The sequence below is a fragment of the Barbus barbus genome (assembly GCF_936440315.1).
Source record: "Barbus barbus genome assembly, chromosome: 36".
Classification (NCBI taxonomy): Eukaryota; Metazoa; Chordata; class Actinopteri; order Cypriniformes; family Cyprinidae; genus Barbus; species Barbus barbus.
In genome coordinates, this window is record NC_136714.1 from 7,853,247 (window position 1) to 7,878,523 (window position 25,277).

At 36.9% G+C, this 25,277-nt stretch overlaps 3 protein-coding genes across 4 annotated transcripts; 2 read left to right on the plus strand and 1 right to left on the minus strand.

Annotated features, from left to right (window-relative positions):
- Positions 1–3,607: 3,607 nt before the first annotated feature.
- On the plus strand, positions 3,608–10,969 carry LOC306855652 (ADP-ribosylation factor-like protein 3). The gene is made up of 6 exons (XM_079394443.1): positions 3,608–3,946; positions 4,088–4,231; positions 8,502–8,618; positions 8,784–8,834; positions 9,554–9,739; positions 9,825–10,969. Exons 1-6 carry the CDS (start codon positions 3,929–3,931, stop codon positions 9,870–9,872), a joined length of 564 nt encoding a protein of 187 aa, XP_079250569.1. The 5' UTR covers positions 3,608–3,928; the 3' UTR covers positions 9,873–10,969.
- A 3,452-nt stretch (positions 10,970–14,421) lies between these two features.
- On the plus strand, positions 14,422–16,858 carry LOC306855576 (myozenin-2-like; the record flags this gene model as incomplete). The annotated part of the gene is made up of 4 exons (XM_079394340.1): positions 14,422–14,565; positions 14,870–15,032; positions 15,125–15,308; positions 16,675–16,858. Exons 1-4 carry the CDS (start codon positions 14,455–14,457, stop codon positions 16,856–16,858), a joined length of 642 nt encoding a protein of 213 aa, XP_079250466.1. The 5' UTR covers positions 14,422–14,454.
- LOC306855801 (pre-mRNA-splicing factor RBM22-like) lies at positions 15,774–24,171 on the minus strand. 2 transcript variants are annotated; one of them, XM_079394685.1, is made up of 11 exons: positions 24,052–24,171; positions 23,426–23,479; positions 23,279–23,308; positions 22,873–23,005; positions 22,540–22,640; positions 22,217–22,389; positions 21,799–21,999; positions 21,391–21,555; positions 21,218–21,300; positions 17,834–17,965; positions 15,774–17,741 (listed from the first exon to the last, which is right to left on the minus strand). In XM_079394685.1, exons 1-11 carry the CDS (start codon positions 24,103–24,105, stop codon positions 17,593–17,595), a joined length of 1,275 nt encoding a protein of 424 aa, XP_079250811.1. In that variant the 5' UTR covers positions 24,106–24,171; the 3' UTR covers positions 15,774–17,592. The 2 variants fall into 2 exon arrangements, with proteins under 2 accessions (XP_079250811.1, XP_079250810.1); XM_079394684.1 differs by having other exon boundaries at positions 17,019–17,741; positions 21,218–21,555; positions 24,052–24,128.
- Between the last annotated feature and the right edge of the window lie 1,106 nt (positions 24,172–25,277).

Genomic DNA, 25,277 nt, shown 5'->3' on the forward strand with positions numbered 1-25,277 from the left:
AACAAATGATTTGAGAGGACAACAGGGGATGGACTTTTCCACTGACGGAAGCATTATTATGGATTTTAGCCAGAGGCGATGGTTTAAAGTTCAAATGCTTTAATGATGGATTTGAGTCTTACAAACTCAGCTTTTTGCTTCACAAGACTTTAATTTATCATCTGAAATTTTGTGGATTAACTTGTGTATTAATGTGATGTTTTATGGTCCCTGATGGGCCTTTCTTCTGTACAGTAGCTCCTAAATACAAACCTTCTTCTTGTGTAACGATACTAACAGTAATTAGGTCATGATTAGTCTTACAGTCGTTCAAAGGTTTATGGTCAACTGGAGACTGTGATTTTGTGTAGTGCTTTATGAAGAAGCTTTTTTTCACCATCGTGTCCAGCCAATCGTCCAAACTGCCCAAATCAGGTCCAGACCAGAAAACCATCCAGAACCAGTTCTGTTTTGCGTCACCAAAGCTCCTTCTGCTCTGCGATGGCTGACACCTGTTCCTCTCAATTCATCAGTGCAGCAGTCCGTGCGGCCATAAGCCCGTTCACCATCCCACTCTCCATTGCTCTCACAGCTGGAGAGATGAGCTCAGACAGCAACAAAGGCATTTGTGTTCCGTGTGTTTGAAGAGAAAGCAAATGTGGTAATTAATGACCCTTAGCAAAAACGAAAGAAAGAGTTTGTCATGATGTTCATATTCAGATACTTAGACTAACAGACTTGGTTGTCACAACTCAGAAGAAATACTGAATAATGAATATTATTATATGTGTGTAGTTTTAAAATGACAGCAATGTGTCATGGAATAGAAGCGTTTTTAAATTAGATTCAGTCACATTATGAGCTTGGGACAACTTAGTGGAAATAGCAGTTATGTTTATATGAAGAATAACCATAGAGAAACAACTAAATAAAGGCACAAATGAGGAAAACTGTTGACATACAGTAAGCAGAGAAGAGAAAAGGGCTCAACGCACCTGTCTGCACCCTCTTAAGAAAACTGCTGGAGTTGATGAGCTAGTATTGATGCCCCCCCCAGCTGAGGAGTTGTATATCACCATGTTCCCCCTGATGATAGGCTGTCTGGAAGTGAGCTAGATTCTTCAGTGAAACTAACTTTGTTTGGATGAAAAAGAAATCCGGATACTTTTGTTTGGAAAAAAAGATAAAATAAGTTTGTAAGATGTGGTGTTGCACATTGTGATAATAAAAAAAAAGAAAAAAAAAGTTGCCATTGTTTTGGTTTTAATTGTGGAAAATAACAGTATTTAATTGTAACATTTACAAATAACAGGATACACAGTATATTGAATTACAATATTGTAATTCTCTCCTGTAAAATTACAGGAAATTCCTGGAAACTGAGTTGTAGTAAATATACAGTAAATTATACTAAATTACAGCATTTTACTGTAAAAATGCTACTATAATCACAGTAGCACTGTTGTAAAAATACAATACTTTATTGTATTAAAATAACAGTACATTACCTGCATATTACTTGCTGTAAATTCACGGCAATTATTTGCCAGGAATTTCCTGTAAAATTACAATACATTTTTAACAGTGTATAAAAAATGTGGACAATGAATACTAGTTAATTTGGTGAGAAATGTTGTTTGTTATCTTGTTACAAGTGTAACATTATGCTCATTATCCTGTGTTTATAAGGCCCAGTCTGTTCAGTTTGTGTTTGTCGGGTCTACTTGTTTGCTACGTGTGTTGCTCAAGCTCCTGTTGTGATTATTCCCCATGTTTCCTTGATTAAAGACTGTTAAATATTTCCTCTTACCTCCTGCGTTCTCCCTGAACAGCGTAACGTGACATATAGCACCTCGTTCCAGCCTCAGAATTTAAGAGCTTAAAAAGTACATAAAAGTACAGTGTGTGATAATGTCAAGATTGCTTCTGAAACTACCTTTTGCTCAGAAAAAAAAAAATCTAAGAAGCAGGAGAGCAAACGTCTATATTTGCTTTGACTCTAATCTCTCTGCTGTTGGAGAGAAATTATATTAATGAGATCTCATTTGTGATTGTATATTTTCCTAAGGGATCAATTAATTTCAATCAAGTCGACACATGCATATGACTTGTTGGCTAATGTAATCATGGAGACTGAAATTAATATACGTTTTGCTAATGGTGTTGCCATAATTAACATGCTAGACTGTTGGAAATGTCAGAGACGCTACTTATCATCATAGAATGAGTAATAACTTTCAAAATTTTGCTCATGCAAAAGATGATGGATAGTAAAGGCAGAAACAGGAGAAGCTGATCCATCATCCATGCTAGGTTAACATCTTTGGAGGAGTTGGTTGGTCATTCAGTAATTAGTTCCTAATCCCTCAGAATATTATAGAATCCCTACTAGAGCAAACAGCTAACAATAGAGTGCAGTACATCTGCAGAGCAGTGATAAGGACCCATGGGATGCACCAGGGAACTTCTGCATTGTGAGTCTGGATTCTGACTGCTCTGTGGATAGAGATGCTCCCCATCGCTTTCATAAACAGGGAGAAATGAATATTCTGGCTCTTTGGAGTAATAAAAAGGGAAGGAAGGACCATTTCTAATTCCCGGGGAAGTGTTCCTGCAAGGGAAAGATGAAGTATTGATGATGGCCTATAATACTGCTACCGAAACAGATCTGAAGCCTTATCGGCCTGCCTGTATCTACTGAGGTCTTATGTAGGAAGAGAAAGTAGTTTTAAATATTCGATATGAAGTGGAATCTAGGAATAAAGACTCTCTATTTCAAGCCCTGTAAGAGAACTAAATATAGGGATGGTAAGTGGTCTTGACACTGTAACTATAGTGGAATAACTAGAGCGGTTTATCGGTTTACTTCAATTGAGAATTCTTAATTGACTGCTAACCAGAAGCTCAAAAATTATACAAAATAACTCTTATGCTAGTGTTTTGATAAGAATGGCAAGCCTGAGCTATATTTTTACTAGCAACTATCCAGGTCCTTTTTTTTTTAAGATTTTAGATTTATATTTTTTGTAGCCTATTAATATTATTTTTTATGTATCCTCTACGTTGTGCTTTCTTAAACCCTATTGTTATTAAACTTAAAATATAATATAAAAATAATAGTATTCAAATATAAAACGTTTAACATGTAAACCACAGACCTTATTTCAGGCATTTAACCAAAAACCCATTCAAAATTCCATTGACTTCAGGTCGATAGAATCGGAAGTGCTTAAAATTCAAACTTGTTTCCAGGTTTTAGCCTACGAAAGTGCTGTATGTCATCCCTGCAGCACTCTATTAGCCAACCCTAATCCCTGAAGAACCCTAATTTCATATATAAACACTACTGCCCTCTGCTGCTTGGGAGAGGTATTGTGAGGCTGCATTCACTGTCTCTCAAGCAACATAGAAAATGACTTGAGATCGTATCTCATATTATTTGCTTAGTTTGTTTGTCCTTGTAATTTATTGCTCCAGAAAACAGCAAGTGAGATATGAGGGCCATCCAAGCTTGTAAATGTTAAAAGAAAGGGTCAAGAAGACATAGTGAAGACTAGAAGAGAGCACAGATTCTCAGAGGCCTGTCCTGAAGCAGGTGGTTGTTAAAGATAATCCAGGTAAGTCTTTAATGCTAGAGATGTGCTGGAGGAGACGAGTGGACGGGAGGCGGGCGGAGAGATTGCTAATTATGGCCTACTAATCCAAACCCTCCCCCACTTTCACCCACCTCCACATCCTCCCCTATGTCACATATGAGGAAGGCCAGGCACATAGAGAAGGAAAGGTACTGCACCCTGTGAAGTGAAGAACAAGTATTTTGAGGGAAGAGGATCCAGGAAACAGTGGACAGATAAGAAAGCCAACACTTTCCTGGATATACCCTGCATAGAATGTAGCTGCGCCTTTCCATCTCTCTACATCCTCTTCCTACAACAAAATCCACGGCACTATGGGAGATGTCCAAAAGGTACGTGTTTTGATCTGCTTGAAGGGCCTACTTGAATCAAATAATAGTTTTTTAATAATATTATACACATCATTGTGATGAATAGGAGATTTCATGGATGTACCTAAAACTTCAAATGAAACACAAATGTTTGTTTTCAAGGGTTTGTTTTCAGTCATTGAGAAGCTAAAAGGCACTACTGAGCAAGAGCTGCGAATAGTTCTTCTCGGTCTCGATAACGCCGGAAAAACCACTTTGTTAAAACAACTCGCCTCCGAAGATGTGAACACCATCACTCCAACTCAGGTGAGACGAGGGACTTTCAAAGCACTAGATTTTTTACAGTTTGCTCTTGCACTTTCTTAATATGTTTGTTCAAAAAAAGTGTTACTTTGACAAGCAGGACACGTGGTTATAAAAGCAGCACAGCCGTTTGCCATTCCAGAATGTACATTTAATTTATAATGTGTTATGAATGGCAAAAACATGTCTCATGGGTAAGTCAGCCTAATTTGCTGAGTCTGTAGAAAGGTGTGAAGTTATTAGCTGGTGTGGAATGTTAACACATTTCTTCCACTTTTTTTACTGTTTAACAAATTCAGTAGAAATATTCTCAAAGCATTCGACAGTTACACTTCAGATTACTTTCCATGCAGAATTGTAAATGATAGTGGTAAAGTCATTCTTTGGCATGAAACCAATGTGTATCTTTAGCTGCATCTTGGATAACACTAGACTGTACAACCAATATAAATGAATCAGGTTAATCAGTGACAAAGAGGACAGACTGTGGATGAATAATACAGTGAAAAACCCCTTAAAAAGTTTGACATGATCACGTCTTTGACTTTGGGGTAACTTTTGGGGGGTCTGCCTAAGAGAGAGAAAAAACAAATTAAATAAAGTATAGTATAATATAATATAATATAATAAAATAATATTTTATAGCATTTATTTTTAAGTGAAGAATGAGAAATACAGTATGAGAAATAAACTGACAACTATGAGAAATAAATTTGCAGTTGCAAAATATAAAATACATTATGACATACAACGTGAAATAGTGAATGTGTCACAATTATGAGAAATAAAGTCTTAATTATCTTTATTTAAGTTTGGGGTGAACATGGACTTCCATTCTTAAGTTAAAATGAATTGTTATTTCTGTTATGAAAATACTATTAAAATATTAAAACAAACACATAAATCAATATATCAATCCTCAGTCCCATAAATAATATTATAATATTTTTTTTTTCACTTTATATGCAATTTTCAGAAAATGTATTTTGTCAGAATACACAGCTTCTTAGACAGTAACCTTTTAGTCTGAGGTGAGCACAACTTCCATTTAGAAATGATGTACAGTTTTAACCTTTATAAGGTTAAATGGTTAAATGATGGTTAAATGTCAGCTGTTTCAATTGTCATCAAAAAAAGCATTTAGTCTTGTCCTTTGACCCCCTAGAAAAATATATGTGATTTATTTAATTGTATGTGTCACCGTAGCATGACAAAAGTGATCCACTTAATGTTGTTTCACCTACGACCCATAAGACAAAAAAAGCATAGACTACAATCACTGCTAGTTAACCACTTGATGACGGATACTGTCCTAGAAAAAAAAAACTACTATCCAAGTAAATGGTATAAATAGACATGATAACATCTCAATCTTCCAAGAAAGTTAATAGGATCAAATGTGGTCAGTCTGATTTACAGCTCTGTTTACTGTTCAGGGGTCAGGGATAGAGCACTAATACACCATCACAGTGCGTATTAATGCTAGTTATTAGCATAAAGTCAGCTAACTAGAGATAACACATATGACAAAAAAGTCTCTAATATCAATTTATAAAAGTCTGAATTCATGCGTCATTGATTGACTGTATCATCTATTTGTAGAACTGCTGCAACTGATGGCTGTTAACACAACCTTTAGCATGGATTCTTTTGAACTCTGCTGTGCACAGCTTGCTACTCGTTAAGATGTTGGTAAACCATTACTTGATTACTTAAAATATCCTGGGACATAATTTGAGACTATTTGCATGTGTTTTGTTAACAGACATTACATGCTGCAGCCAGTAAAAGCTTTAAAGAGCTGAGGCCTGTGGGGAGAGAAGATCCTCTCTAAGAATAGCACCACAACAGTGTCTTTAATCCCATGGTTAAAGATTACTTAACCATAAAGTCTCAGTAGTTGGAGGCTGCTCAGGGCCAGGATAAATTTAGACTAGGAGAGTTTAAATACATTGTGCCTCTATCTGGTGTTTTGTGTGTGATTAGGATTGTGACCTTCATGATGGAAGCCTGTTTCTGCTTTATAGTAAAAAACTAAAAAGGTAACTTTGAAATAAAGTTTAAAATAAGAAATGTGTAAGTGAAGTGAAGTAACATACTGCCAAGTACGGTGACCCATACTCGGAATTCGTGCTCTGCATTTAACCCATCCAACGTGCACACACACCGTGAACACACACACAGCAGTGAACACACACCCAGAGCAGTGGGCAGCCATTTATGCTGCGGCGCCCGGGGAGCAGTTGGGGGTTCAGTGCCTTGCTCAAGGGCACCTCAGTCGTGGTATTGAGGGTGGAGAGAGCGCTGGACATTCACTCCCCCCACCTACAATCCCTGCCGGCCCGAGACTCGAACCCGCAACCTTTGGATTACGAGTCCGACTCTCTAACCATTAGGCCACGACTTCCCTTGTAGTGTAATATAAGAAGTGACACTATGAGATATGTATAGTTTCAACTATGAGATATAAAGACACATTATGTGATTTAAGTCACAGTTGGGATAATGTCATAATTGTCATAAAACCTGGGAGGTTTAAGTCAGTGTGAAATATAGAAAGTCACAACCGTGAGGTTTAAAGTCAGAGTTGTGAGAATTAAAATTACACTTGTGATATATAGTCACAATTTTGGAATTTGTGTCACATTGTGAGACATCAAGTCACAATTGTGTGATGAATTGCAATTGTGATATATTGTGAGATTCAAATCGCATAAAATTGAAACTGTAAGATTTAAAGGGATCACCCAAAAATTAAAATTGTACCATTAATTACTCAATATTACCCAAATCCATAAGACCTCCTTTCATCTTCGGAACAACAAATGAAGATATTTCTGATGAAATCCGAGAACTTTCTGACCCAAATATACTGAAAAATGTCTTAATTTGTGTTCCGAAGAAGGTCTTACAGGTTTGGAACAATATGAGGGTGAGTAATTAATAACAGAATTTTCATTTTTGGGTGAACTAACCCTTTAAAGTCACTATTAAGAGATATCAAGTCACATTCAAGTTAAATCTCACAATTGTGACAAAATATCACAACTGTGAGATTTAAAGTCTCAAGTGTGAGATATCAAGTCACAATTGTGAAATGTATATTCACAAATGTGATATATAGTCACAATTGTGAGATTTGAAGTCACAGGTGTGAGATATCTAGTCACATTTGTGAGAAGTTGAAATTGTGAGATATGAAGTCAAGATGTCATCACAGTTGTGAGTTTCTAAATGTACAATTGTGATATATAGTTACAATTGTGAGAATTAAAGCCATATTGTGAGATTTAAAGTCACAGGTGTGAGATATTCATTCACAATTAAGAGATTTAAATCACATTGTGAGAAATAAAGTCGTAATTGTGAGATTTAAATTCACAACTGTGCTGTATAGACACAATCGTGAGATATAACGTCACATTGTGAGATTTAAGTTATAATTCTAGACATAATCACAACTGCAAGATTTATAGTCACAAGCAGGATATATAAAGTCAAAATTGTGAGATTAAAAGCCACTTTGTGAAAGTGAATTTACAATGTGAGAGAAGATTTATTTCTCCCAATATAATTTTAAAGTGATATAAAGTTGCAATTACAAGATTTAAAGGAGCACTGCGTAAGTTCTGAAATTTCTAACAGTTACTGACACCAGTGGCCGTTAGAGGAACTGCAGCCAGTCTCCTGCTCGTTCTCGGTGCGCACTAGATAAGGCTTTTTTTTTTTTTTTTTAAGCTTACGATGAGTTTCCGTGGGTGTCTGGGTTGTGCTGGAGGCTGGTCGCTTCTTTCCGTCCGCAGAGTCCATTTCAAACACTACCGCTAGCGATTGCCGCTGTAGACGAGAGCGCGCATGATGTCACATTTTGTGAATTTTCGCGCCAATTCGGACCCGACTCCTGCAGACACAACTGAGCCTACAGGCTGATAGAGGCAACCGTGATGGACAGTCAAGGTGTCATTCTTCCTATTACATTATGGTTGGCTCATAAATGGACAAATTAAAACTCTATCTTAAAGATTTTTTTTAAGTAAAAAAACTACACATAGCCCCTTTAAGTCACAACAACAAAAAAAAACAGTTAAAAGTTTTTTAAGTTTTACGCAATTTAATTAATAGTAAAATTCCATAAAATTTCATTAAAAGGCCCTTATGTATTATTCAAGTCAATTTGATAGAATTTTACTATTATTTAAATTGTGTAAACCTTTTTTATTTATTTTTTTGAGTGTAGCCACAGCTATATCATGTGCTAAATTTGTTCTTTCAGGGTTTCAACATTAAAAGTGTGGCCTGTGATGGCATGAAGCTGAATGTGTGGGACATTGGAGGACAGAGGAAGATTCGGCCATTCTGGAAGAAGTACCTGGAGAACACAGATTTGTTGGTATGACAGCAGTGTTCAGGCGCAAGTTTCTGAAGTTAACTTTCTCAATGACATTGAACATGTTGTGAGAGAATTTACAATCACATATGTAATTACATTTCTGTTTTGTGTATCAGTCAAAAAGCTTTTTTCTCTTTAATAGTTCCTTTTCTCTCCCTTTTTTAGATTTATGTGATTGACAGTGCAGACAAAAAGAGATTTGAGGAAACAGGATTGGTAAGACTACACATCTGTGACAATCACAGAATCTCCTTTTTTTCTTGAAAAGCATTTGATCTGATATATTTATGTCAAGAAATCCGCCCCTAATTTCTTTCACTTGCAACACGCACAGGCTGGATTTCTTTAGTCTCCAGACTCAATTGAAACAGCTGTCAGCACAGAACAAAGGAGATATCATTCCATTTCTAAATGAGATGATTTTAAAGGAAAATGTTTTCAAAACAGCCTTTTCTGGTTTTAAAGGATATATTTTAATAACTTTAAACTTTTTATTGCATATCATTAATTAGTTTCTTAATTTGAAGTGTGTTGAAATGCCAATTACATTACATTATACTGAGTTACATTATTTTGGACTTGTTCCCTAAATGTTTAACTCAACCCTGCTTAGCTTCAGTGGGCAACCGGTCTTGGGCTGCAGGGTGATATGGCTGTGGTATGACTCATGACTCATTTACTCACTCTCAAGTTGTTCCAAACCTTTATAAATTTCTTTCTTCTGCTGAACACAAAAGAAGATGTTTTTAAGAAAGTGGGAAACTAAACTGTTGCTGGTACCCATTGACTTTTTTAAGGGCATAGTCTTGGGTTCAATCCTTGGTATACACACTATACAACCATAGTATTGGCCAAATAGTACTCACTGTATAATAACCCCTATGTGGTGCTGATGACAGTCTTTTTGACTCTTCTGTGTTGACCTTCTTCCACAGGAGCTCTCGGAGCTCATCGATGAGGAGAACCTGAAGGGTGTGCCATTGCTCATCTTTGCCAATAAACAGGACCTGGCCACAGCCTCTCCGGCCAGTGAGATTGCCGAGGGCCTCAACCTGCACACGTACCGGGACAGAGAGTGGCAGATCCAGGCCTGTTCTGCCGTGTCTGGGGAGGGTGTACAGGTTTGTAAATATATAGTGAATTTACTTCAGTTTTACCCTTATAGGAATAGTTTAAGATATTGTTTTTTTGTTTTTTTTCTTTCAGGATGGCATGAACTGGATCAGCAACAATATTGTAAATAAGAAGAAATGAATCTGCTCACTTCCAAGTGTTATTTTGTACAGTTGCTCTGATTCTTCTGTTAATGTAAACCATGTATAAAAAAATTTACTCTTTTTTTTTTTTTTTTTTGAAAATATGTTAATGATCTATCTTCCTGTTTATAAATTGGCTGCCAACAGAGACTGGCTAAAATAAATAATTTTTCCCACTCTTATCTCTTATGCTCTTCCAGAGAGTTTTTGATGCTCTCTGACTAGACAAGCTTTCTTTAAAATCTGTAAATCATGCTTTTGCTGTCATGTTTTTGAGAAATATGACATACCAGGGCATAAATAATGCACACAAGCAAGATTTGCAGCCTAAAATAAGAACGAGGTATCCGTGTATCTATCACAAATATATTCTTCAGCTGTTTTGATGGTTGTCACACCGGAGAATTATCTCTAACAGAGCAAAACTCTGTGTAATTTTGTGTAAGATGATCTGTCAAAGCTATGTTTTTTTGTGTCTCAGTATGACTGGATTTGATAGTTTTTATGATTATCCTGTGTGGACAACCGGTTTATGAATTATGTGAAATTAAATTTTCTCTAGTTGTTTAAGATTGTCTTTGACCCTAGACTAGTCAAGCTAGATGTTTTTCCAAGTTTTCCAACATTTTTGAAAGATCTAAAAAACATTTTCAAGGAACATAAGAGTGAATACTGTTGTTCTAAATAATTCACATATTATGTATTTTTATAGGGCAACCTGTCAGTTAGCATCACCCTGGTTCCCTTCACAAAAACCAGACAGGATTTTTCCAGTGGCTTTTGGACTATTGCATAAAATTATTATTATTATGTAATTTAGCAGACGCTTTTATCCAAAGCGACTTACAAATGAGGACAACAGAAGCAATCAATTGTAGCATTAAACCAACTAAAAACAGATCCAAAACTAAAAGCTAATACTTTATAAATACTACCTATACACATTTTAAAAATAAAGAAATTAAATAAAAATGACAAATGCATACAACAAAATTTCAAAACTTGAAAAACAAAAAATAAAGCTAAAAACAATTCAAAATATTAAAGAACAAAAGGTATGAGTATAATAATGATTCTAACACTAAGCCAAACACCAAAAAAAAAAAAACTTATATATATATATATATATATATATATATATATATATATATATATATAATGTATATGCACAACCACATACACACATACATAAATATATACACATACACATTTATAAATTCAATATATATATCATTTCATTTCCACTTAGTTTGTTGAAGTATTAACATAACTCAAATTAAATAAAACTTAATAAAAGACCTATACAGACATAATAAATTCAGACATTATTTAACTAAAATTAAAATAGATAAATACAAATCACGACAGTATAGTTTATCAGTAATCCTAAGAAATAACACTACCAAACACACATGCTAAAAACAACAACTTACGTACACATAGTAAGAAATGGTTATAAAAACTGAAACAGAAGTGAAACAATTAGAAAAGAGGAGAAATAAAAAGTGATAATTATATCCTTTGCCGGTGTCCCAGCCCGGTGGAGTCGATGGTCTTTACACTCTTCGATCGTCACATGAGGAGGCCTTCACACGACAACTGCCGCGGTAAACTAAGCTTTCTTATATACTCATCTAACAAAATACTAATTGAACTTAGCTGGACACACTTTCCTTATTTTTTCACAACAAATGGCCAAGCAAGCGCAGACACCACTGACAAGACACGCGAGACAGAACGAGACCAAACGCGATATCAGCACATCTCCACCGAGTCCACCCAGTAAACAAAACAAGCGTTTCCTAATAACGACAACTGCGCTAAACACTAATAAGACAAGTACATACACTTAAGAACTGCTTTTAACTTTCGCTGATAAAGACTGCTTCTCTCAAAGAGTATTTCTTTACACTGTTTTCTGCTGGCGCTTGAACACACTTTCCTTATTTTTTCACAACAAATGGCCAAGCAAGCCAACAAGATATGCAAGAAACCAAACGCGATATCAGCACATCTCCACACAGAATCAAATAAAAAATATCTGTATAGGTCTTTTATTAAGTTTTAGTTTTATTTAATTTGAGTTATTTTAATACTTCAACAAACTAAATGGAAATGAAATTATATATATATATATATTTATATATGTGTATGTGTGAATATATATATATATATATATATATATATATATATATTAGTTGTTGTTTTTTTTGGTGTTTGGCTTAGTGTTATGTTAGAATCATTATTATATTCTTATACCTTTTGTTCTTTAATATTTATAATTGTTTTTAGCTTTATTTTGTTTGTTTTTCATTTAAATGTTAAGTTTTGAAATTTTGTTGTATGCATTTGTCATTTTTATTTAATTTCTTTATTTTTAAAATGTGTATAGGTGACACAGAACAGCCTGATCCACATCCCAGCCAATCCCAGCGCACCTCATCACCAGAATTCTAATCATCGCACCTGTTTCTCATTTACTCATTCATTCAGCTCACTACTCACAGCACCTCACTCCAGTGTCCGGTCTTGTTGATACCTATTGGACTCCTACCTGATGCAACTGACGTTTCCAAGTGATTGCCTGAAAGTGGTTACTCCTGTACTTACCTCCTGTGTTCTCTCCAGAGTGTTCTCCTCATCCTCCTTCGTCTTCTGGTCCTCCCTGTCTCGGATCTTGGCACTGGTGTACTCCCAGCATCTATAAGACAAGCCATTCTCATCGCTCTCCTCATCAAGATACCGAACTATCATTGCCCTGTGTTACTCATCTGATTCCTCCCGCTCATTCTGATGTGTGTGCTCAAACCTGCTAACTATAATCTCTGTGTCCTGGTATACTTCCGTAACAATAGGTAGTATTTATAAAGTTTTAGCTTTTAGTTTTGGATCTGTTTTTAGTTGTTTTAATACTACAATTGATTGCTTCTATTGTCCTCATTTGTCGCTTTGGATAAAAGTGTCTGCTAAATGACTAAATAATTAATAATAATGTCCACAATAACCTCTGTAGTCCCATTTAGCCACTCGTTAGCAGACGCTTTTTCAAGACAAGTAAAAGCTTTACAACAATCACAAGGGGTGTATTACTGATGTATTTATTTTTTTTATGTAAAAGGTGAAAATATCTTATCCACAGACTTTATTTCAGGCATTTAACCAAAAACCCATTCAAAACACCAGGGCAATTAAATCATAAGTGATGAAATGCTTATTTTAAGGTTTGGTCTACTAGAATTGGTTATCCCTGCAGCACTCTATTTAGCCAAACAAAAACAAAAAAATTGTAGCCCCTTCTCAGACCCCTGGCATGTCTGCAGCAGAAGTTATTGAACCTCAGAGGCAGACATACTTGGAAACGAGTCTTGCCTTCCTCCCCGGTCACCAGTCTGCACACTTAGTATTATGGCCAGTGGATCAAATTTTCATTAGTGTGGATGCTGAAGCTCCACTGTGCTAATCCAAGCCCATTTAAAAACGCACCGCACTTGCTATAATAAGACCGTGATCTAACCAGGGCAAAAAGAGGGTCCACAGTGTGTCTGATGTGGGCTCGCATAATCATTTCTACCTCTGGACGAGATACATCATCAAGACTGGCATAAAGGCCAACACAGGATTTTAAATTGGTAAGTCTTGCTGTAATCAAAGGATTCTGTGATCTATGCGACTCAGTTTAAACAAGTGTTTTCAGGCCTGATTTGTGATCAAAGGAATACATGTATATCTAGCACAAAGAAAGGGTCAAATCAGATTCATTTAGTTGGGGAAAAAATGAAAATAAATTATTAATCTTACTGGACCGGTTTTATTGAAGGCTGGATACTATTAATCACCATGCCTGTGCCATACACTGACATACCCAAGAAAGAGCAACAGGAGCTGTGTTCGGACACAGATGAAGGTAAGTCACATCAGAGGCAGGAAAAAAGCTCAATTTCTTCAAACAGCACACCATCTGAATGGATAAGACTAATTCAATGAAATCCGCTTGAAAGCAACAGCACTGAAAAGTGAAAACAGAGAGCCAAATTTTCACTTTCTGCTCTGGCATGTCTCAACTGCTTTGACTCGGTCTCCAAAACATTAAGGGTATTTGTAATGTAATATGACAGCAGGAGACTAAATGCTTTACTCCAGGAGATCATGACTCATCCACGCCTGACTGGGAAAAATCTGAACCCTCTTAAACGTTACTGAACAAACAGCAGGCTAAGGTTCCACCCAGATGCCTGTGTCAAATTTAATGATTTAATCACAGTTGTACATATTGTGCTCACGATTGGAGAGCCAAAGATGATGACAGAGAATGTTAGACATGCTTTTGATGACACTTATGAATGATCATACAGTATAAATGAAAACCTGTAAATGTCTATAAAAAAAAAATCGTTTTTATCAACTTTCAGAAGAATGGCATGTAATTACTAGTTTATAGTGCTGTAATTACCAGATTATAACATCGTAATGTTATAAGGGATAGTTGTTATGTGATTGATAGCAGTGCATTTCAACATATCTGTTCATGTAAATCAGTATGTTTGAACCTGGGGAAGAAGATCAGTGTTCCTCGGGATCTGATGATGGAGGAACTCAATCTGCTGTCCAACAGAGGATCTATAATGTTCCACGAGAGACTCAAAAGAGTGGAGAGGTTCACCTTGGAGAATCCAGCACAGAGACACTTCAATGTAAGGCATCTTACTCTGGGTTAAAGTCAACATGAAATCAGAATTGACCCAATTTACTTCTTGGTTCATATTAATTACAATGTATAAGTTTGGTCCCAATGTTAACAAGTAGCCAAATAGCTATTTTATTGTTTTTATAATCTAATGTTTTAGACATTAGATTATTAACATGTTCTTCACACCAATTAAAAAAAAAAAAAAAAACGTTCATTGAAGAACTGTTCACTGAAATGTTATTTGGGGAACCTTTTATTTTTAAGCTTGTAGGTTCAGTAATAATGGATGATGTTTTAACACTGTCTAGCACTTAGAGGAAACACTTCAAGGCCAGAATGCCATGCAAGGAGAGAAAGGAAGTGATTGCTTCACCTCTGAAATCTACATCAACCAGCCTGGGAAGAACAGCCTAGTCACCACACTAAAGCAAACGGTTTCTAAGAAAGGAAACCCAAGTGTGCTTGCACCTGGTAAATACAGGCACAATTCTGTACGAGTACATTAAGGTTTCTGTTGTTCTCAAAGTAAAAGGACAATTCGGTCACTCAATTCTCTTACACAGGTTATGGGGGGCCTCTGAAAGAGGTTCCTCCAGAAAAGTTCAATGTCACTGTGATCCCCAAGGCTTACCAGTCACCCTGGGAGGAAAAACCCATTAACAATGAGACGCTGTTGGCTAACATCAGTACTCATCTTCCTGAGCCACCTTACAAAATCACCCCAGCCAACTACACATGCTTCAACAGGTACAAATTAATCACAACATTATGATATTACACTCTCAACAGTAATCTCAGCATGAAATAAATGTTAAATTAAAACTTGAAACCAAGATTGAATTATTAGAATCAGTGTAAATTATTCATCAATGTATGCAACAAATTGACTTCTACTGACGTTCTACTTATGGCCACACAAGCTATTAAATAATGATGACAAATTAGTTTCCCATTGAAAATATTGCTGAAAATCCTCAGACATAATTCAAATTGGGTTGAAAATGGCAATCCAGTACAAAAGTGCCTGACCAACTTTTTAGGTGCCTTGTATTCATATGTATTTTTCACATTTTTATAAACAAGTTACTTCAACTTTTTCTTTTTTACCAATTATAAGCCATCAATCAAACAAACCAGCGCTGAGGTGAATCACAATAAACTTTGATTTGAAGCAAAATGTATTTGAAAATTGGACAAAAAGACAAAGCTTAAAGAATTTGTACCTTTTTACTTTGAGGGTTTTACTCCAATCCCATGAAGCATTGCAAATGAAAAACAAATTTAATAAAATGAGAAAGATATTTTAAATATATTTATGAATTTACTGAATGTGAATTATTTAGAGCATATTTGCCTTTATTCAGATAGTAGTTGGACAGAAAGCAAAGTGAAACAGGCTTGGGAAAGAACCAGAAACTTTTGGCTTAGATATACACAAAAATAATAGTTAACATTTGAAGTGGATCAAAAATGTTCATCAAAATTGTCTTAAGACAAGAACACATTTTGGTTTTAGATTGTAGGACAACTGATGAAAGATTTTGATCCACTTCAAATGTTGTCTAGTGTATTTAAGTTTGAGAGCATAGGGAGGCTTGATTGCACTTCATGGAAGTGAATGGGACACTAATGTGTTCTTTTGGCACAATTTGCTTGTCAAGATTCCCTGACTGGTCCCCGACTATATGGAAACATGAGTATTTTTTATTCCCCAGGTATCATGCTGTTAAACATGATTATCTAAATAAGTTTGTGTTTTACAAGCTTTATTAAGGTCCCAATTACACTTCTCTAGATAAAGTAGATAAAGTAAGTAGCAAAGGTCCCTCAAAATGGTGATTGAATTAAGGACATCAGCCACTACTAGTAACATTACACATGAAAGACTTCTTAGGATGTCTGGAGTGGGAAGGCTGCCTGCCAAAAATTGTTGGATTTAAGGTCAGGCCTTAAAACAGAATTTGTGTCTTGCAACCTTAGGCTAGTCCAGGCTCATATATCAGTATGTCAAGTGAAAAAGATGAGACTTTTTCCACTCAGCTGTTAGGGAAATTCAAGCTATTTTTAGCAATAAAAAAGGGACATGAACAATAATCACTGTCATTCTTCACAGAACTCCTATGCCGTTTGGTGGCACCGCAGGTACTGTGAGGATTCTGCCGCTGCCTGGCTTTGAGATGCTGCAGGCTCACACAGAGCCACACCTGACCTGGGACAAGATGTGCCATCGGCCCAATTTCAATCTTACTCCACGGGGCTGGAGCATCAAGTACGCTGCCGAGTCTCCCGATCTGTGAAGCTGGCATACGCAACTATTTTGCCAAACTACAACTGAAGACTGGATTTCTGAGGGATGCCTAAATTGCTACTGTGAATTGTAGGCTAAGCCATTATGAGCCATCAAATAACAATTTAAAGTTTACACATATTGTCTATTAACATGTTTACACAATCGTTCAAAATGTGAAGCTTCTTTAATGTAACCACAAGCTAGACAGCTGTACATAAAAAAAGAAAAAGTCTTAAAAACAATTCAGGACAACACACTTCACACTTTACAGAAAAAGGGGAAGAGATGGACACTAGCACAAACTGTGATATGAATCCTGGAATATTCTAGAGGTGTAGGACAATAAAGTGTCACAAACAAATAAAGACTTAAGGTGAATGAAATAGTCAATAGTGCCCCCACTTGGTAATTGTTGGTCAATGCAACCAATTCTTTGTCATTCGGCCCTAAAAAAGGCATTGTATGGGTCTCATATCATTACATACAAAACATAAAAACTGACAAAAAGATAACAGAAACAATCAAGGTTTATTATAAATCAAAAGCTTAAAAAGAAAAGTTTTGTCATGGTTTAAATTCTAAGATGCTGGTATTTTCCTTGTTCATTTTGCATTGCACCTTACACTTACTCTGAAAATGCCTGACAGATATAAACACTTAAAAATGTGGGCAGAGGTGACATCACTCTGGGTTCAGTTGTTCAGCGGTCATTGCTGAACAGTGAGGTAGCTGCATAACTATCTAAGGGCCTCCGTGGCGACTTGCATGGGCGCCCATCCGCTGAGGATCCTGGGATGGGTAGTGGACCTGTCCGGGGGGCCTCATGGCCATTGGAGGGGGCATCGGCGGGGCCATGGGGTCCATGGTGTGGAACATAGGAGGACCAAAACCTGGACAGAGCAGATAAGATTAACGGGATAGTGAAGCACATTATCATAGGTTACAAAAAAAGGAAGGAGGAAGTGAGTGGGGTGAAACTCACCAGGTGGTGGGGGCATGGCGACCCCAGGTGGAGGAGGAAGTCCCAGGTTCATGACAGCAGGGGAGCTGGTGGGGGCCAGGTTGAAGTAGTTGGTGGAGGCATCTTCATCAGACACAGGGGGTGGGGGCAGAGCTGTTGAAAAAGTATGAGAAAGGGAAAATTCACACACTGCTCTACCTTATATAATATTTAGTCATTTTTACATTTTTAATTATTTAAATAATGTACACACACACACACACACATATATATATATATATATATATATATATATATATATATATATATATATATATATATATATATATATATATATATATATATATACATACACTAGGGGTGTAACGGTTCACAAAATTCACGGTTCGGTTTGATACAACACTGGTGTCACGGTTCGGTACGTTTTCGATACGAGGGGCAGGGCAATTGGTTATGTCGCAATGTTGGAAATATTTCTGTTTTAAACCATGAAGGCGAGCCAGTTAATATCACACAAGCACGCGTTTGCACGTGCAAACTTTGCGCAAGATTTATGCAGTCGTGCTTAGTCGTGGCCTTATGGTTAGAGATTCGGACTCGTAATCCAAAGGCTACCCCAACCTGCAATCCGGCAGGGATTGTAGGTGGGGGGAGTGAATGTCCAGCGCTCTCTCCACTCTCAATACCACGACTGAGGTGCCCTTGAGCAAGGCACCGAACCCTCAACTGCTCCCCGGGCGCCGCAGCATAAATGGCTGCCCACTGCTCCGGGTGTGTGTTCACGGTGTGTGTGTGTGCACTTTGGATGGGATAAATGCAGAGCACAAATTCTGAGTGTGGCTCACCATACTTGGCCGTATGTCACGTCACTTTTTTTTAAATCTCAGTCAATTCACTATAAGCAGAAAGTAAAAACGGAACGACGGAGCTTTCGGCATCTGACGCCGCATATTCTCTCAGACTATGAGAGACAAATCTACTTCAACATATGCTGATAACGGTATAGCCCAGCGCTTCTCAAAGTCCGGACCGGGGCGGAATTAAATCCGGACCCGCCTGGACTTTGTATTTCAAGCGCACTCGTATCACGAAGAAATCCGTGCGTGGCGCGCACACACACACACACGCGAGCGCATGAACCAGTATTGCAATGTTTACCGACTCTTTTGTAAGACAAAGCGCATAGCAACTAGCGACATTTTGGATAAACCTTAAGCTTTCATTCAGTAGAATAATGTCACCGGTTTCACTTCCCGACGCAGTCTTTCTCCACCGGCAGAGTTAGCAGCGCATTCAAGGAACCGAACCGCAGCAGACTTGTGAATGAACGAGTACAAAACAGCATTTCCAAAACCTATCACCGTTGACTATCTGGGCATATGAACATGGGTGTAGTTCTGTAAATATGCACATAGTTTGCTACACAAACGGACGTTTGTGCTCCATATATATAAAACAAAATATAATTCACTGCTGTATAACAGCGTATTGAAGTTATAATTAAACATTTTTGCAATTCAGTTGAAGTGAAGATTCTCCCCAGCAAGGGGAGATTATCACGGGGCAGACAGCACGTTGCCTGTTAAGTCATTCGGGCTGCGTTGTGGCACTGATATTTCACACACTTTAAGCTCTTTTATTTTCCAAACTTAATATAATTAGTCCAACCAATCGTTCGGTTTGTAATGCGTAACGAACGGTTCAATACGAATATCGTTACACCCCTAATACAAACATACACACACACACGTATACATACATGTATACATACATATACACACAGGTACATCTAAAAACAAAATTTGAATATCGTGAAAGTTTTTTTTTTTTCTTGTAACTTATTTCAAAAAGTGAAACTTTCATATATTTTAGATTCATTACATGTCAAGTAAAACATTTAAAAAGTTTTTTTGTTTTAATTCTGATTATTAGAGCTTACAGTTAACGAAAGTCAAAAATCAGTATCAATCAGTATTCAATATCAGAATATTTACATTTGAGTCCGGGTATCTCTTGTTCTTTGAAACCACAATTATGGAGAAGACTGCTGACTTGGCAATGATCCAGAAGACGAACATTGACGCCCTCCACAAAGAGGGTAAGTCACAGAGGGTCATTACTGAAAGGTGTGGCTGTTTACAGAGTGCTGTATCAAAGCATATTAAATGCAAAGTTGACTGGAAGGAAGAATTTGGGTAGGAAAAGGTGCACAAGCAACAGGGATGACCGCAAGCTTGAGAATACTGTCAAGCAAAGCTGATTCAAACACTTGGGAGAGCTTTACAAGGAGTGGACTGAAGCTGGAGTCAGTGCATCAAGAGTCACCACACTCAGAAGTCTTCAGGAAAAGGGCTACCAAGCCACTTCTGAACCAGAGACGATGTCAGAAGCGTCTTACCTGGGCTACGGAGAAAAAGAACTGGACTGTTGCTCAGTGGTCCAAAGTCCTCTTTTCAGATAAAAGTAAATTTTGCATTTAATTTGGAAATCAAGGTCCCAGAGTCTGGAGGAAGAGTGGAGAGGCACAGAATCCATGTTGCTTGAAGTCCAGTGTGAAGTTTCCACAGTCAGTGATGATTTGGGCTGCCATGTCATCTGCTGGTGTTGGTCCACTGTGTTTTCTGAAGTTCAGAGTCAACGCAGCCATCTACCAGGAAATTTTAGAGCACTTCATGCTTCCTTCTGCTGACAAGCTTTATGGAGATGCTGATTTCATTTTCCAGCAGGACTTGGCACCTGCCCACACTGCCAAAGGTACCAAAAGCTGGTTCAATGACCATGGTGTTACTGTGTTTGATTGGCCAGCAAACTCGCCTGACCTGAACCCCATAGAGAATCTATGAGGTATTGTCAAGAGGAAGATGAGAGACACCAGACCCAACAATGCAGATGACCTGAAGGCCGCTATCAAAGCAACCTGGGTTTCCATTACACCTGAGCAGTGCCACAGGCTGATTGCCTCCATGCCACGCCACATTGATGCAGTAATTCATGCAAAAGGAGTCCCAACCAAGTATTGAGTGCATAGAAATGAACATACTTTTCAGAAGCCTGACATTTCTGTTTAAAATATCCTTTTTTATTGATCTTATGTAATATTCTAATTTTCTGAGACACTGAATTTTGGGTTTTCATTATCTGTAAACCATAATCATCAAAATAAAGGCTTGAAATATTTCACTCTATGTGTGATGATTCTATATAATATATGGGTTTCACTTTCTGAAATGAGTGACAAAAAATAATGACCTTTTTCACAATATTCAATTTTTTTTAGATGTACCTGTACATATAACTTAGCTTTTATACTTAAATATTTATTTATTTATTGTAATCCATACAATTCACATTCATATTATATTACTATATAAAACATGCTCATGCGTGAGAGACTTCGTCACATACCACCAGGGAGGCCGGGCACTGGCTCCAGCCTGATTCCACTCTCCGTCACCCCATCCTTCTCTTTTCCTCGAGCCGCCTGTGACCTGAACAACACACAACAACATTCAGAACTGCCTCCACACAAATGGTACTGTTTGAATTTCAGTTTTTTTCTTGCACGATTAGACACCAACCTGCCCCATTTAACATTAAGTCGACGTCCATTAATGATGAGTTTATTAAAAGACTTCTCTGCAGCCGTCTCTGCAGCCGGCCGTGTAGCAAACTGGATGAAAGCACACTGCTGCCTTTGAACGATGGTAATGGTACGAATCTCCCCAAACTGATAGAAGTGGTTCCTTTGGGAAAAAGTATACAGTATTCCTCAATCAAGAAACGACACAAAAAGGTTCTGTTCTTTTTAAAAATATTATATTTGTTTCATTTATTTAAATTTTTATTTTAGTCATTATTTATTCCCAGTTAGTCATTTTACTTATTGCAGTTGCTTGCCAAGACAATATTTCTACTTTTTATTCAATTAACATTTTCAACAAATATTTTTAATAGTTTTAGCTTTATGAACTCTGACGAGCATTTACCTGAGCTCAGAGTCTGTAACATCTTCTCCGAGCCCTCCGATATAGAGTGTGGTGATGGACTTGTCCTCCGGTATGTCCAGTCTGGGCATGGTGGAGGCCCGCGTCAGGAGTTTGTTAGCCACAGGATCATTAATGCCATAGAAACGGTCCTTAATGTTCTGATCAGCCAATGGGTCATCTGGATCTGTGGGCTTTTCATGCCTGTGATATAACAGCAATGCATTTCATGTCAAAAATTTTATCAAAATTCATAATCACTAAATAATTCACACCTTAAGCATATCTCATTAAAAGAAGTCACTTCATAAAATGCATAAGGTTTGACCAAAATGAAAATCGTGACAACCAACACTGGGTGTTTTTGAGAATCATGGGTCATAATTTTACACCCATAAGAGATTCTTGAGGTGTTGCCCACCTATATGGACACTCTTCCCCTCTCTTGCACTCCCCCTTCACCCAGAAGGAACAGATGTGCGGTCTGTTCCTCTTGTAATACGGTGTGGTGCGAGCCAGTTTCAGCAGCATATCACTGCTGCTCGGTGCCTTCCCAAGCAGCCCCACGGGTCTTGTGCCATCAGAGTTAGCAATCTAGAGGGCAAACATAATTATTTGACCAACAGATACTTAAAGCTGTTTAGTATTTGCATGTTCTAGGCTGTGGAAACCATTAAAGGTTTGTTTTTTACCAATAAAGACATCATAAAACATGAATAAATGTGTAATGTACAGACAAATTACCTCTCTCTCCATATTCTGAGTGTAATACTCCTTATTCACGTCTGATCTTGGTACTTCATCTTTAACGGACAGCCCAGTGTCACGAACCTGAATGGGCAAACCTGTACAAAAACCAAAAAATATATATATATTATTTAGTAATCTTTACAACAACACTGCAAAACACTTGAATGGGCCTTAAAGGTTGTTGTATAAGTTCTTCAAGTGGTAGAAAAAAATCAATATTTTTCAAGGTATTGTATCAAAGTTAGAAATCCAAGTATCCTGACAAACTAATGTCAACATAATTTCAATAACAGATAATTAGACTATGGCCACAAATTATAGCATTACCGTATTCCAGATCCAGAAGGCAAGTTTGACAGACGTTTTTCATTTTACTGCAGGTCTGACACACTTCTGTCTTCTTAAAGCGCATCCTGACCCCAGGACACCAGCGGAACACCGTGAAGGGACGTGCACAGATCTAGAGGATAGGAAGTATCGAGAAAAAATGCTGCAGTCCCAAAATATGGGGCAAAAAATGTGTGGTGTGATTTTCCCACACTTTTGACCAATGACTTCATCATGAACTGGATAAGAATTTTGAAAATAATTTTAAAGTGATTCTTGGAATGAGTTTACATTTATATAATCTTTGGAATTAATATAAAATTATGGCATAAAACAATCTGAAATGACTGTGGGAATCCTATCAAGACAACATTTAGCTTTTTTGAGAGGATGAACGCAGCAGTACCTTGCACTCCTTGCCAAATTTCTCTTTGGTCTGTTAAAACAAATGCAGGTGCAAAGTGAAAATGTGTTTAAATACAACTTCCTTTGAATTCAGATAAAATTAATAATGAAACTAAGTAACTAAGTAAACTACACTAACTCAACTTACCATCCGGATGTAAGGGTTTTCTCCCAAGCATGTTTGACAGAGTATGGGAAAATCCTGTTCAAATAAGAAAAGGTCAGTTCTGTGCATGCATTTATTCATTAATAAATAAATGATTTCTATACATATGTAACAGTAATTTAATATTAATACATTACATTAATAAATATATAAATATACATATATTACTCATATCAAAGGTTATTAATGTTATGGATACTGTTTTGTTAACAGGACACTCGTTCATGTACATGATTAGTATTATACTAACTAACGTTAATTATATATTTCAATTCTCATCATTTCATTTCAATGGGATGTTTATTGGCCTAACCTATACAGTAAAGATCAATTACAACACAGAGACTGGGCAGAGGATCTTCACGCTATTCTGTTTGCACATGTCGGTGCCAGTTTATACAATATAATTATATAACAACATTAATAACTGTTGATGAGACGCATTTAAATGCTGGAAGGGTTTTCATTAGCCATGAGCTAAGCCACAACAGGATGTTCCAATTAGGAAAGGCGTCGATTTAGCGAGCTCAAACGAAGAAAAAACATGCGCCAGTCGTGATTAGTAATACTCCTTATATATTTCTAAACAAAAATATTTTTATACTCACCGAATCTTCCCAGTTTTGTCTGTTGTAAGTATTAGATCCTAAAGACGTCGCCATTGCTAATTTGCTACAGGCTAGCCGCGAACAGAGCCCTTACCGACAATGCTTTGCGTCTATCGGCCTGGGAATGAATCACAGCGCCACCTGGTGTTATGGAGGAATTTACACATTTCGCCTCGAGCGGGATAGAAAAAGTCGGTACCAATGATTTAAGAATTTTATTTAATTCAATGTAGTATTCTGAAACAATCCCTCACTTACTTGGTGTTGCCACTTCACCCAAACTCTGGAGAAAGACATCAATGTCTTGTTTATCAGGTACGAAACCACCTTTTGCCTTTTAAAGACAGATACATACTGATGAATGTTTTATAATAAATATATAATCCTTTTAAATCTAACATCCACAGATGCTAATATAAGAAAATGTAATCTGTAATAGGCCTATTGCTGTATATTATAGATTCTTCTTCACAGTTTTTTTCTAATGAAAGAAATGACAATATCAAAATCTGCCAACAAAAATGTAAACATTTGAATTGTGCTCTGCCTTCATCATTGTCATGATTTAAACTGATTTCTAGGGTGCATTTGTTTTAATATCCTTTGATTTGCAAATGTTTCTTTCTGTCTGTGTTAAAGTTTATGAAAGTTTGAATGCACAAGGCCATGTTTGTGCATTATTATTGTACCCTATTCGTATCACAATTTTTTATATTTAGTAACAAATCTAATTGAAAGTTATATTGTGGCAGTTTCTTTCATCTTTGTATCTGAACTGGATTGTGGTAATGTTATTGCAATTCAAAGATCCACTTTCGGTATTTTGTATAACTCACTAAAACTGTGCGTTGATTGCAATGTAGAGGGAGTCAACATATGTCACATGTCCCAGGATGTACAAGGAATGTAGGATGAGCAATAGCATAATAACCACCCAAATGTCATTACAGTCCCCTAGCCTATTAGTGTCAAAGCACTGGAGACCATGTGTTTTAAGACACTGCAGCTTATAAATAAAGAGTGGCTGAGACTGTGTAGACTGACTCTCCGTACAACTGATAAATGCATAATGACAAGGTCTTTCAGGCTTATACTTTTGATGCTAAAAGGCATTACTAGTTTGGAGGGCGTTTGTGTGATTCTGTCGCCAAACAAGTATGCAGAAGCTTTCTGTTCTATCTATCTATCTATCTATCTATCTATCTATCTATCTATCTATCTATCTA